Source organism: Pistacia vera, unplaced genomic scaffold, assembly GCF_008641045.1.
Source record: "Pistacia vera cultivar Batoury unplaced genomic scaffold, PisVer_v2 Contig1055, whole genome shotgun sequence".
In the NCBI taxonomy this organism is placed as follows: domain Eukaryota; kingdom Viridiplantae; phylum Streptophyta; class Magnoliopsida; order Sapindales; family Anacardiaceae; genus Pistacia; species Pistacia vera.
In genome coordinates this window covers 380,574-393,287 of record NW_022195088.1, presented here as the reverse complement: position 1 = coordinate 393,287, position 12,714 = coordinate 380,574, and the positions used below count along the sequence as shown (strand labels likewise).

Genomic DNA, 12,714 nt, shown 5'->3' with positions numbered 1-12,714 from the left:
AAACGGACATATACTGCGATGTTATCTATCTAATAATATTATTCACAAAATAAAAATTAAAGCAAGTTAATACTATTATTTTTCTCAAGTATATTTTAAAATGTCAAAAGTAGAGATGAAACAGAAAAGAAAACTATTTTTGTTGATATTTATAATGTCTAACATAGATTTGAAAGAGTACAAGGTGATGAAATAAGGATATGATATGTTGAAGGAGAGCTTAATTGTTTGAGTAATACTATGCTTACTCACCGTCTTACTAACCATCTTACTATCCTTTGTAAATATAACGTATAGCACAAGTACTATATGCATAGTACGGGTACCATGTGCAATTTTAACAAAGATAATAAGGCGGTTAGTACAACTCGTGAATAAACATAATATTTTTCTAATTGTTTATACATATAACTAAGGAAGGTGTCAACAAATACACATTCACATGAGCAACTCTTATGTACAGCCAAATTACACAAACTAATTTGTGCTTAGCTCTGCCTCAATAAGCCAACATAATCCTCCTAATCTTCATCCACGCATGGCAGCTTCATTTTTTCTATCTCACAAAAGCAATTTACGAGAAAAATCCGAATTTTGTGGCAGAAACAATTATCGATCTTAGCCCACCAATGGGTGATAGAATCATCAACAGAACACCTAAAAATATGCAGATCTGAAAAACAATTGCATGTATATGTATATTTCAGTTTAGCCCTTAAATCAAAACAAGTTTAATATAAGACTAAGGTCAAGTGAACATTACCCAATTTATGATCCAAGATAAGCTAAATCTCTTTGGTTTGTGGATGGCAAGCCACATGATGCAGGGGAGCTGAGAGCATAAAAGCATAAAAAAAATTTAACTGATAGTATAAAAATTTTTACAAGCTTTTGTAGTTTGAAAATGTCTAAAGCAATGCTTACAAAATATGTTGTTGGGGCGAAAGCAAATCCTCCAAAGAATCCAAGCAAGGAACCAAAGAAAGGAACACATATACCCACTACCATTGTAAATGCTGAATTAACAAAAGATTACAAGAAATTATATTATCAGCAGTCTGCATTCAATGGAGAGAAAAAAGAATGGTTGGGCATGTATTTACCAACATATGTAGTTCTGGTAACAAAGCGAAGAAAAAAGGAAGGTCTGAAATGCAACTTCTTCACTAGGAAAGTTTCAAGCATATCGAACACTGGCATTGCAAATATCTGCAATATTTCCCAGAATAAGAGGAAGTAATGTTAAAACTTTTTTCGAAATAATGAGGACTAGAGTGACTATTGAATTGGATTAACCTGGTAGCTGCCAATGACATGGATCACAACAAAAACGTTAGCCATTGCAATAAGCCAAGTGGGTTTCTCTAATGTGATGAGGATGTTGTCATCGACACTGTTTCCAAAAATATAGTAACCAACAATTGCGACTGGAAAGTAACATAAAGCTACAATAATATATGCAACAACTACTCCTTTCCACATTGGTCCTTTTGATGGATTATCAGGAGTTGAGGGAATTGTTGCTTGGATCTCCAAAACCACATTATGACCTGCATATGCAAAAGCTACCTCTCCCAATCCACTGAAGAAGTCAAAGACAACTCCTGTGTTGGTTGTCGCCTTGTATGAATAGTCCACATCTGGCTTCACCCCCTTTCTTAGTGAAGCTGCCCAAGCTATGGTTGAGTAACTGCAAACAAATTAACCATTGATGAATAAATCGTAATGGGTATGTGATATATATACCGAGTTGTTATAAATTAAAGGGATGGTAATATGCCTTAAAGACATGACTGCTGCTGCGAGTGATACTCCAGAAATGGAGTTGAAGTTGGGGAGATGAGACAGAACAAAGTGGACAGAAGCGAAGATAATGATGAAGTATGTAGATCTGATGGGTGTGCAGCTGGGGCAGACGGTGTCATGGAATTTCTTCAGTGATTTTCCTCCGGTGACCATGTACACAATGTTGACACCAACTTCTACAATAAGCTGTTGGGGCACCACAATCCAGAGCCCAAGCTTTTCACCAAATGCATATTGACCCAGTTCATGGTACCTATCAAATCTCTTTCCAGGCACCATTTCATGCATTTCAACCATTTGCCATAGCGTATATAAGGTGATGACCCATGATAAAATTAGGATGGCAATACCAGGACCCCTGTAATTCATTAAACACAAATGAATCATAAAAACTCGGTAACCTCGATCTTATGCTAATTCTTTTTTATGTTTTAATGGCTAATATATATACCATCCAAGTTCCGCCATTGCATAAGGAAGGCTGAGGACACCTGCTCCAACCATGGCAGTGACATTGTGAAATGCTGAATACCACCATTTTGCATTCCTGGAAGAGGTGATAGGAAGCCAATCATCAATGGCCTGCTGCTTTGATGTTCTATCATCCTGTGGCTGATTCGCCATATTCAAAAAATAAATTAAATTAAAAAAATTGAATGAAAAGAATTAAAGCTATTCGATTCGACAATGTTGGCCACAGAATGATGGACATCAGAACAGCATATCCTATGGCTACAATATATAGATAGGGCGTTGATAAAGAGTCAGACATAAACCATTAACGGCATTGCTAATAATAAGCAAAATTGTGGGTTTGTTAGTGTTGGCTTTAGCTGCTACGTTCTGTTATTAACTGATTCTTGAATCTTGGACAACCATTCGTTGACAGGGTGGCTCCGTTTACGTGTTGAATCACCATAACCTAGGTTTCTTAAGCATCATGCCATGTTTTTCCACTTAAAACAGATTCAATCTTTTGACTTTGGTGGATATGGTGTCCCCAGATTCCAAGGAAAATTACCTTAGTCGACTGATATCAGAAAAAAATTGTTTAGAAAGATTTACTATGATCTTTTGGTTGTGATTCTTTTTCGTTCCTTGAAAGACAATAAATCCGGATTCTCCAAGAGGAAATATCGTTGTTAAGTGAAATATTACTATAATTAGCCATTAGTTGGTCTTAAACGAATTTTAGTGTAGGATTACGTCTGTTAGGCTTAACCTAATTACAGTTTTGAAGTGTCATCTCACATGTTATGTAATCGAACATGGAGATTTTGATGCAAAAAAAGAATTGATTCATGAAAAACTGTGTCATAATCATAGAATCCAATGTTTATTTTTCCAAGTCTTCACTGGTGTAGGTTAAGGCATGCAATACAAGATCAAAACTTATAATGGAAAATTTTGTACAAGTCACAATTAGATGATCTCTCATTAGTTTTGGACTTGGAAAGATTAATAAGTTTTGAACTTGAAAAAGGGTTCTGAAAAAACTCAAGAAAAAGAGAATCACATATGTTACAAGAATTAAAGAAAGCTGCAACCGTGCTCGTTTGACAAGCCGGGAAACTGTTTCAACGCTTGGATGAAGCAACAAAATGCCTAGCGACAAGGTATGAATACCTCAAGAGTAGATAACAGTTGAAGGAAAGCCAATCCAGTTGTGTGCTACTATGCCTTCTCATGATTGGGATTCTTGATATCTTGTACAGCTTCAACATTACCGACTGTCAACGCCAAATCTCGCAATCCATACTTTCATCACTGAAAGATTTTCAGTGTCAGAAACTGGGTACTTTTATCCTCAATAAAACATAAAACAGAACTATAACTGGTTAAAAAGATTTGAAAAGGAAAAAAGTTGTTTCAGATTGAAATTTATGTAACTTTGAGCTCTCAACAAACTGGTAGATACAAATATAGTAAAAGCCTTGTACATATTCCACAAGTCCAGGTTTTTCTTAGCATTGCATAAAAAAATACACACAAAAATATCAATGACTGTATATCTAATACAGAATGTTAGTAGGTTTTATACAAACAATACTTGACATATTCAGATCAAGCAACTAAAGAACTGACATGCTTGTAACTTCTATCTGGCCTCATATAGCTAGTCGGGACTTCCACTGCCAGGCCTTGTGCACCAACACACAAATACTGATTCATCAACTTCTTATTCAAGGAATTTTGTTTTCGGTGCATTTGAGGAAATTTACGATCCAGAGGCTGATTTGAGCAAGAGGGTTCTGAAATATCAACACCCTTTTCTTTATCCATTGCTGAAGGTGAAGACATTGATGACCCCGATAAAGGACTTGAAGATGATTGGACTGGAACAATGAAATGTGGCAATGCTTGAATCACACCATGTGTTAGCCCTGCAGTAAATTTCTTTTTAGCAGATGGACTTGGTAAGTCACTCCTCAAAGAAAAAACCCTTTTGCAGTTTGGAAAAGACAGAGATTTTGAATACTTCTGTCGAAGTGGAACGGGAATGTTTTCCCAAATTTTATATTCACTGGAGGCCTCCAAAGGATCATCAACTCCCATCTCTGAACTAGCAGTTTTTCTCTCTTTTTTCTTGGGCCACTGAAGAAGAAACTTTAGACGCCTTGCAGCATGATTAATATAACTCAACTTCTTACCATCCAGTGAGTTACTTGAGTCAAAATCACTTAGTTCACTACGGCATGAACTGTACTCTACACTTGCTGCATCACAACTAGCATCAGATGCATTCTCAAAACCAGTGTACAAGAATATCTCTGCATCAGGAATTCTAAAAGAAGATCCAGGACTGACACCTATACCTCGTCCTTTCAGATGTGAAACAATGGCATGTCTCGCCACATTATCGTGACAATTGGAGATTCCTCCAGCTGAAATCAACTGCTTGATTAAAATTTCAGAACATGCTGAACTTGGTTGTTGCTTAAGTAGATCTAGTGGGGTCAGTCCATCACCATCCCGGATGTTCAAATTAATTGATAGCACTGTCATGAGAAGTTCCACTAGACTAGACTGAATGTTCTCAGCTACAGCCAAGTGCAGTGCGGTTCTTCCATTATTGTTTCTGACATTTATTATGTCTTGCATGTCTATTATTTTACCACTTACCAGCTGCTTCATGAGCTCAACCTGCCTGTCTGCTCTTCGAAAACCAGGAGTCCGGAAACCAGCCACTGCCATATGAAGAAAAGTGTCTCCATAATTATTTGTTACAGAGATCAGCGAGGGAGATGTAGCAACCAAAACCTTTACCACAGCCAAATATCCCTTGTAAGCAGCCACATGTAATGCTGTGTTCCCTTGACTATCTGTGGCAGTGATGATGTCATAGGATTCTACAAGATCCTTCACCACCTGAATAAAACTATAACAATGTAAGTGATTATTTCTAGGAAGTCTGAAAGAGAGTTGTAACACGCAATCATGAGCAATAAGGTTGAATCTCCGAGCACAGGCTTCACGAAATTTCCATTATATGGAAAAATTAAAAAAGGTCAGTGCTGTTTGCCATCCCTAATCAGAAAATGTAGTCACAACGTGAAGATTCAATTAAGATACAGAAAATATACAAGATTCCCTAGTTCAATGGTCCAAAAAGGATGAAAATTAACAACTGTAAGTTTAACAAATATTAAAAATAATAAGTCTAATCGTTACTAATCCAGAGGCCAGCAGCCAGCTCATGTAAATGGCTATTGATTTACAGATAAGAATTTTCATAAGCTTTTATTCAGGAACCCAGATGAGTCGACAGCACAGTACATGTTTTCTTCAGATAACAGGGCTAAGGATATAAATCCTAAGTGAATATGGAGTAGTTATCTTAGTACATAGAACTTCATAGATTTCAATTGAAATTAAAAAACCGGACTGTCAGATTAGGATCTAGGTTATGTAAAAGTCAATATGGACATTGAAAACCAAGATGTTTCCTGAGCAAGTTCAAGAAATGCAAAGATGAAAAAACATTTGCCGCTTCAGCGGCATCGGCAGCCTAACATTTATATAACTTAACATCATGCACACAAGTAGGAGACCATATATCAACATTTAATTACTGCATCTAGTTTTGAATACCTTCCTCCCACATTTAATCCTCTTTTCCCAATTGGAAAGAACACCAACTCAAATAAAATATCAAAACATCAAGCTAAGAGAGTCCCAAAAAGCATTAGCACTCATGTAAAATTTTTGCTCAATTGCTACAAAAAGATCAAATTAATTTTCTAATAATGTTCTTTACAGCACCACCAACATCTTTACTACATAACCACCTAACCTAACGAACTTAGTGGGCACAGTTCCAGAAACATGAAAAAACTTAATAATGAGCTAGCTAACTACAAGACATAAACTATGCAATATAAACTCATGAACAAGTACAAAACAGAGGAACCCTTACCTCAACCTGCCCTCTCCCGGAGGCTGAATGAAGAATGGTAGATCCCTTCGCATCTCTATAAACTAGAACATCAGCACAATCCCCAAGAAGCTCCTTAAGAATTTCCAAATTCCCTCCTCTAGCAGCAGCATGAACAGCTCTATTCATCATCTCCCACTTAAAAACTGAATGACTCTCTCCCAATTCCCCTTGTGAGATACAAGTAGCACTATCATAAACTAGCCTGAAAACCTCAGAATTCTTGCTCCTAGCGGCGGCATATAGAACATCAGTGACACCATATTCTCCTTCTCCAAAAACAAGAAGAGAGTCTCTCTCTAACAATTCTTTAACAAAACTCACATCCCCAGCTGAGCCAGCAGTGTAGAGAAGCCAGCCACCATAGCCAGCACGAATAAAAGAATTGTGACCTCTCTTTGTTTCACAGTCAAGAAGTAGTTTTCTCGCAACATGAGAGCGACACCTTGCAACATCATCAAACTGTTCCTCGTCGTCCCACACAGTTTCAAGTCGGCGAATTCGGCGAAGAGAAGTGAGTTTAAAGAGGAGATTTGGGTCAAGGTGGAGAAGCTCCCTAACAAGTTCATAGTGGCCATTTGCAGCTGCAAAGTCTATAGGTGATGCATACCACCATTGATCTCCTGTGCTCTCCCAACGAAGAGGAAAGTATGAGGGAGGCATTGTAGCAGATAGTTCAACTTGAATACCAGTTGTTTAGACAATTAAGTGATAACAGAATTCAGATACTATCAAGAAGACACAGATAAAGTGAAGCCAGTTTAAGAATGTACAGAACAAAAAGATTCTTTATATGGTAAAGTTTGTGAAAAGATAAAGGTACCAGGAATCTTGGAATCCAGAGACAAGAATTTATTCTCACAAAAGAGAGCTAGCACCTAACAACTAAAGGAAAAAAAGAGAGATATGACTGGTCTCTGTAGAAGAAAGTTCGAGCTTTAATAGAGAGTTGAAACCTAATTAAAAGAGATGGAACCATTAACGTTTGTGTTATGAACAATTGATAAAGAAGTTTCACGATGATGAAAGGAGGCTATTACGAAGAGAGGCATTGTGGTTCACAGGAAATACAGATGAGGAAGGAAGCTTCATACTTTCAACTGTTTTGCAGAAGATGACAACGGAAGATTGATCACTTGATTGTAGATTTTCTGTAGCACTTTTTTATGGTGGGGAAAAAAAGAGTGGAGAAAGTTGGCCCAAAATAACTAAAAACAAGTTAGATTCCTATAAATATCCGTGAAGGGGCAGTGAAGAGAGAGAAAGAATAGTTATCCAAGTGATGACGACGTTAACTAGAAATTTTCTTTTAAAAGAAAAACCTTAATAGATTCAGTTAACTCTTTGGAAATGGAGATCACAAAAACAGAGACAGGTAGGTACATGCATTCTAGATTTCATTGCCATATTTTAGAAAACCCCTTTTGTTTATACTTATTTGCATAGTCCCCACAAGACATTGTCATTTTGCAGGTTTATCTACCAACTATGCAAGTTTGGCAAGAATGTATCCAGTGGTTAATGACTTAATTTAGTCTTTTTAATTGCATTGAAAACTGATTAAAGAGGCCATGTACTTGTCCAGTTAGGACAGGAGAATATTAGGTGGGTTGAAGTTGAACAAGTCAATGCAAATATGCAATGCATGGTTTCTTTAGTTTGCCATGAAAAGATAAGAGAAGGAAGAGAAGTTGTTTAGGCCATGCACGAAATGAAGGGGGAGCCACCGAGCCACAAAGAACTAAATGTCAATAAATAGCTATCCTTTTGATATAATTATTATTTGCAGTTGAACACTTGATGTCTCTTCTCTTAGTGCGGAACAACTGCTTGGGAGTACAAATAAAAAGACTGGCCAGTAGTTAGGGGAACACTCCATGATGGAGACCCTTTTCTCCGTCAATTACTACACTACCATGAGGATCTGAGGCACGTGCACAGTTTCATTTCTAGTTATTCAAGTGTTTCCCGGTGCATGTACCCTAAAATGCATATACAACTTTACACTTTGGTTCCTGGCCACATATTACAGGGTAAGCATGGGTAAAAAGTAGAACTGAAACCAGCTTTGGGTAGGAACGGAACTAGCCCACATAGGGTCGGTTTCGATTCCAAATTTGGTAGAATCAACCCTATGCGGGTCCGAGTCCAGTTCCACCACTTCAAGAATTAGGAACCAAACCCGGAACTGAGGTTTGGGTACCCGAGGTGGAACCAACAGGTACTTGGGGTGTATTTGTGATTTTTATAAACCTTTAGGGGTGTACTAATTTTTTAGGGTATATTTGTCATTTTTAGACTATCAAGGCGTATAAAAATTTATAAGATACCCGAAACTGGAACCGAAACCTGTAACACAAGTTCCAATTCTGGGTACCCAGGAACCGGAACCGTCGGTTCCGGTTAGACTATCAAGGCGTATAAAAATTTATAAGATACCCGAAACTGGAACCGAAACCTGTAACACAAGTTCCAATTCTGGGTACCCAGGAACCGAAATCGATCGATTTCGATTCCAATTCCAAATCCAAGGAACAGACCGATTCTGGTTCCTTGGAATTGGGCTAGGTATCTAGACCCAATCCAGCAAAAGTGGGGGTTTTTACACTTGAATCATCGAGCAAGGATTACAGTGACTGGTTCAAATGTTATTGTAATAATCTGTGTCTGTTCTGTAATCTTGTCACCGGCTTCGATCATTTTCATGCATTGCCGCTTTCTCAAAGTTCTATCAAGGTTTAAAATAATAGTATAGTATTGGTATTGGGCGTTTTACTGCACCTGTTTATTGGCGTATTATGGAAATGGAAGTGATTGTGGAAACGGGAGTTTTGGCTTATGTATGATGATTTCAGAGTGATATGTTCCATCTGCCGACTGACTCTATTAAAGCAAAATTTCCCCTCTAAGCCTCTGACTTGAGTGGATATCAATTGTTTTAAGGGAATTCGCTCTGGGTTTATCAATTTCAACAATCAAAGGCAAATCAAACTTGTAATGGGAGAACCTGCATAAAAAATAAGCACAAAGGGACAAGGGCAAGGAAGGCCTGTAGATGTAGTTGTCACTGACCCCAGATAATACAAAAAGAAAACATCTATTTGATTACTGCTTAACAATTTGCATCAGTTAAAAAATCTGACCCCATCTAGCACATGGTTTTACTAAAACGAGGAGGTGCCGTGGGTCTAGTGCTTGGGTCCATTTTCACTTTCATATGTTAAAAAACATAATGGGATCCCGGGATGTCTGATTCAATTGACTCATTATTGGATCCAATGGACAAGATCACGTAACACAGTATCTCCTATGAAAACCAAAGAGTCAAAACACACAAAAACATAATAACAATAATCATAAAGAAGGGCATGTGAAAGCTGCCATTTTTTTTTTTTTTTGTATGATTGCGAAAATCAATATATTAAACAACAGGTTATGTTAAATGACAAAGAAAGTCAGAAATTTCATGGAAAATCTTAAAGGAAGAAGGGGTGTTAGTAATCACCTACACTTTAATTAAACTTCTGCTTATTTGTGGTTCTGTGAATGATGACCATCACAAGCAGCCAGCTTTCACACCTCTTGATAATTCTGCCACAGCCAAAGAATGATTAAATAATCAATAATTCATTGAAATATACAAAATTTTCATAAGATCAGAAAATATTCATAATCTTTATATACTCGCATTTCATTACCATATTATTTAACGTAACAGAAATACCTAAAATAATGCTCAGAGCGTAAAAATTCAAAGCTAATATTAATACTGTGTTCTTTATTAGATAATTCAAATACCAAATTACCCTCTATGGGTACTACATTTTCAAAACAAATTTACACACTTGAAAACATTAATGCCTTAAGCAATAAACAAATGCCAAATATGATTATAGCTACATCTATGCTGTAGTACAACATAAAATCCATTAATTTGGTCATCAGAAAATAGCATAGGAATTAAGCTCAATTATATTTCACCTAGACATCCGGGCAATTGGGCGATTATAATTTCTTCATGACATCTTCAATTTTCTCAGCAGCATCATACATATTCTTCAGCTTGACTTCATCCAATAACAAACGGCACGTTAGGTATTTAGGTGTTATCTCTTGACCGATCATCTCCTCAAACAGGTGGTAAGCCTGTTCACATTTGTTGGCTCTACAAAGCCCATGAATTAAAAGTGTGTAGGTTGAGACATCAATACTCAGATGATGCTTATTAACCATGTCATCCAATAATTGGCTCAAGAAAATATCTGTTTTCCCAGTTTTAAAGCAAGATTTGAGCAATGGGAAAAATGTCTGAGTGTCAGGCTTACAATATTCTACATTCTCCATCTCCTGGAGAAGATGAAAGGCATTCTCTACCTGAGCATGATGACAAAGCATAGCAATCATGGTATTATAGGTAGAGGTATTAGGGGTTGCACCATTCTTTGGCATCTCCACCTGGAAAACATGCACGGCATCTTGGACTCGACCAGCTTGCCCCAGAGTATGGATCAAGCAATTGTAAAAAAGTGTATCAGGTTTACAACCGACCATTTTCATTCTATCAACTATTTGTATAGCTTCTTCATACTCCTGTGACTTTGTTAGTGAACACATGACAGTGGTGTAAGTTACAACATTTGGAGGACAGCCTTGAGCCTGCATTTCATCGAGCAGCTCGTAGACCTTGCTGAAGTTGTATTGGTGACAATAAGACTGAATGATGGTTGAGTAGCTAATGACACATGGGCGACAACCATGTCCCTTCATCTCTTGAATAGTCCAATGAGCCTCATCGACACGATTGACTTTGCACCAACCATGGATGAAAATGTTGAATGTATGAGCATTGGGTGAAATGTGTGATTTGAGCTCCAAGAAAATTGCACGGGCCTGCTCAACCTTGGACTCTTTACAAAGGGTGTCAAGCAACATGTTCATGGTTTCTGTGTTCTTCTCCAATCCAAAAGTTCCTAACTGATCAAATGTCTTCACAGCATCCTCCCATTGCCCTGCACCAGTGAACCTTCTCATAACCTTGGCCACTGTATTAATTGTGATAAAACGACTCTCATTCATTTCCACCAATAAAGCTCTCATCTGATCCATTCGTTTCGCTTTCCCCAATATGTCCACCATCGAATCATAAATCTCTGGTGTATGTTCATATCCTGGAAATGACCCTGCCCATCTAAAAACACCCAACGCCGATTTCCAATCATCCTTGAACCGTCGAAGCAACTTATCAACAAGGCGATGAGAAAGCTGCATACTATTACATACATAATCTTGCTTGAGAGATTGAAAGACCTCATCTTCAGTGCTTCCCAAACGAACTTTAGAAATGATAACATCAAGGTCAGGTTGTCTTGTAGAGTCTACATATTGTTCTTGTTGATGATCTAATCCAGCTCTAAACAACTGTGATTGAAAAGGAGATGAAGAAACTGCATGAAAGCAATTCCTGAGGGAAGCATGGAAAAGGGTACAAGATACTGATAATTTTAGGTGGAACCTTGTGCTTTTAAGGCATTTTTGGAGACGGAAGATCATGAATACGTTGCAACGTAAAAAACTAGAGAATCCAACCACTCCTGCATTGCAAATAAAGCATCATTTAACCAAAATTAATGAAAATATATACATACTAAAAGCATTAGTTATGCACTTTTCTTTCCAATATCAAATAAATTAACATAAAACGAAACATAACTAGTATATTCACAAGCCTTGTCCTACTAAGCATACCACATACGTTGAAATTTAAACAGAGTTCGATATTCAGGTTAACTTTAAATCCTACGTATGATTACTAAATAAGAAAAATTTTATCTTCACCATTTTCTTGTTTTGAACTTATAAAACCTGCAGTCACCTAGTTTGAAACGGATTCCTTAGTAGAATTCAATTCTGTTTTGCTTAGAACGAAAAAGAAAATGAATTGATTTGTGGAGTTTCTATAGTCAATGAAAAAGAAAATCGACTCTAAGTAAGCAAGCAACACTAATTTTTTCAGTTAAGAGAAAATCAGTTTAAAGAAAAAGGTTTAGCTGTAATAGCATAACAATAAAATAGCAGAAATTACAATTACTGCCAATCGAACTGATCAAAACAATTAAAATAAAACTATGACCAATTTTGAAAAAGGCAAAAAAAAAAAAAAAAAAAAACTTGTTCGAGATATAGCTCCATAGAAACAACTGGAAGGAAGAAGATAGAGTAAAAAATGAGTTACCTTGATGAATGAGAAGGAAGGAGGAAGGAGACGCCGAATGAGGGTCGGTGGAGAAAGGATTATACTGGTGAGACGAACAGAGGGTTTTAACCCGTTCAAGGTCAGTCTAGATTTAACAGTCGTTAATAGGATTGGTTAACAGAGAATTTACTGTATAAGGACCAAAATGCCCTTAATTTAATGTGGCTACAGTTACTCATATGCCCACGTCGGCACAGCCGGCTCACCGTGAACCAATCAA

At 37.1% G+C, this 12,714-nt stretch overlaps 3 protein-coding genes across 6 annotated transcripts; all 3 read right to left on the bottom strand.

Moving 5' to 3' along the window:
• Nucleotides 1–502: 502 nt before the first annotated feature.
• On the bottom strand, nucleotides 503–2,430 carry LOC116128729 (lysine histidine transporter 2-like). The gene is made up of 7 exons (XM_031414483.1): nucleotides 2,258–2,430; nucleotides 1,781–2,164; nucleotides 1,297–1,690; nucleotides 1,104–1,209; nucleotides 925–1,016; nucleotides 764–832; nucleotides 503–673 (listed from the first exon to the last, which is right to left on the bottom strand). Exons 1-7 carry the CDS (start codon nucleotides 2,428–2,430, stop codon nucleotides 575–577), a joined length of 1,317 nt encoding a protein of 438 aa, XP_031270343.1. The 3' UTR covers nucleotides 503–574.
• A 1,248-nt stretch (nucleotides 2,431–3,678) lies between these two features.
• On the bottom strand, nucleotides 3,679–7,502 carry LOC116128812. The gene is made up of 2 exons (XM_031414578.1): nucleotides 6,224–7,502; nucleotides 3,679–5,175 (listed from the first exon to the last, which is right to left on the bottom strand). The coding sequence occupies exons 1-2, from the start codon at nucleotides 6,902–6,904 to the stop codon at nucleotides 3,871–3,873; spliced, it is 1,986 nt and encodes a 661-aa protein (XP_031270438.1). The 5' UTR covers nucleotides 6,905–7,502; the 3' UTR covers nucleotides 3,679–3,870.
• Nucleotides 7,503–9,318: 1,816 nt separating this feature from the next.
• On the bottom strand, nucleotides 9,319–12,714 carry LOC116128746 (pentatricopeptide repeat-containing protein At3g04130, mitochondrial). 4 transcript variants are annotated; one of them, XR_004127807.1, is made up of 4 exons: nucleotides 12,474–12,714; nucleotides 10,223–11,832; nucleotides 9,751–9,832; nucleotides 9,319–9,548 (listed from the first exon to the last, which is right to left on the bottom strand). XR_004127807.1 is itself a non-coding variant. In XM_031414502.1 (3 exons), exon 2 carries the CDS (start codon nucleotides 11,789–11,791, stop codon nucleotides 10,247–10,249), a length of 1,545 nt encoding a protein of 514 aa, XP_031270362.1. In that variant the 5' UTR covers nucleotides 11,792–11,832; nucleotides 12,474–12,714; the 3' UTR covers nucleotides 9,674–9,832; nucleotides 10,223–10,246. The 4 variants fall into 4 exon arrangements, 3 of the variants coding, with proteins under 3 accessions (XP_031270362.1, XP_031270356.1, XP_031270373.1); XM_031414502.1 differs by lacking the exon at nucleotides 9,319–9,548 and having other exon boundaries at nucleotides 9,674–9,832; XM_031414513.1 differs by lacking the exons at nucleotides 9,319–9,548; nucleotides 9,751–9,832 and having other exon boundaries at nucleotides 9,949–11,659; nucleotides 11,754–11,832; nucleotides 12,474–12,713.

Excerpts from the sequence above, each read along its gene's own strand:
- LOC116128746 (XM_031414502.1), bottom strand. The coding sequence starts at position 11,791 with ATGATCTTCCGTCTCCAAAAATGCCTTAAAAGCACAAGGTTCCACCTA.
- LOC116128729 (XM_031414483.1), bottom strand. The coding sequence starts at position 2,430 with ATGGCGAATCAGCCACAGGATGATAGAACATCAAAGCAGCAGGCCATT. Across the intron at positions 2,165-2,257 it reads GCAATGGCGGAACTTGGATG|GGGTCCTGGTATTGCCATCC; the intron begins GTATATATATTA and ends AATGAATTACAG. Across the intron at positions 1,017-1,103 it reads TACCAGAACTACATATGTTG|CATTTACAATGGTAGTGGGT; the intron begins GTAAATACATGC and ends TTGTTAATTCAG.
- LOC116128812 (XM_031414578.1), bottom strand. The coding sequence starts at position 6,904 with ATGCCTCCCTCATACTTTCCTCTTCGTTGGGAGAGCACAGGAGATCAA. Across the intron at positions 5,176-6,223 it reads CCGGGAGAGGGCAGGTTGAG|GTGGTGAAGGATCTTGTAGA; the intron begins GTAAGGGTTCCT and ends AGTTTTATTCAG.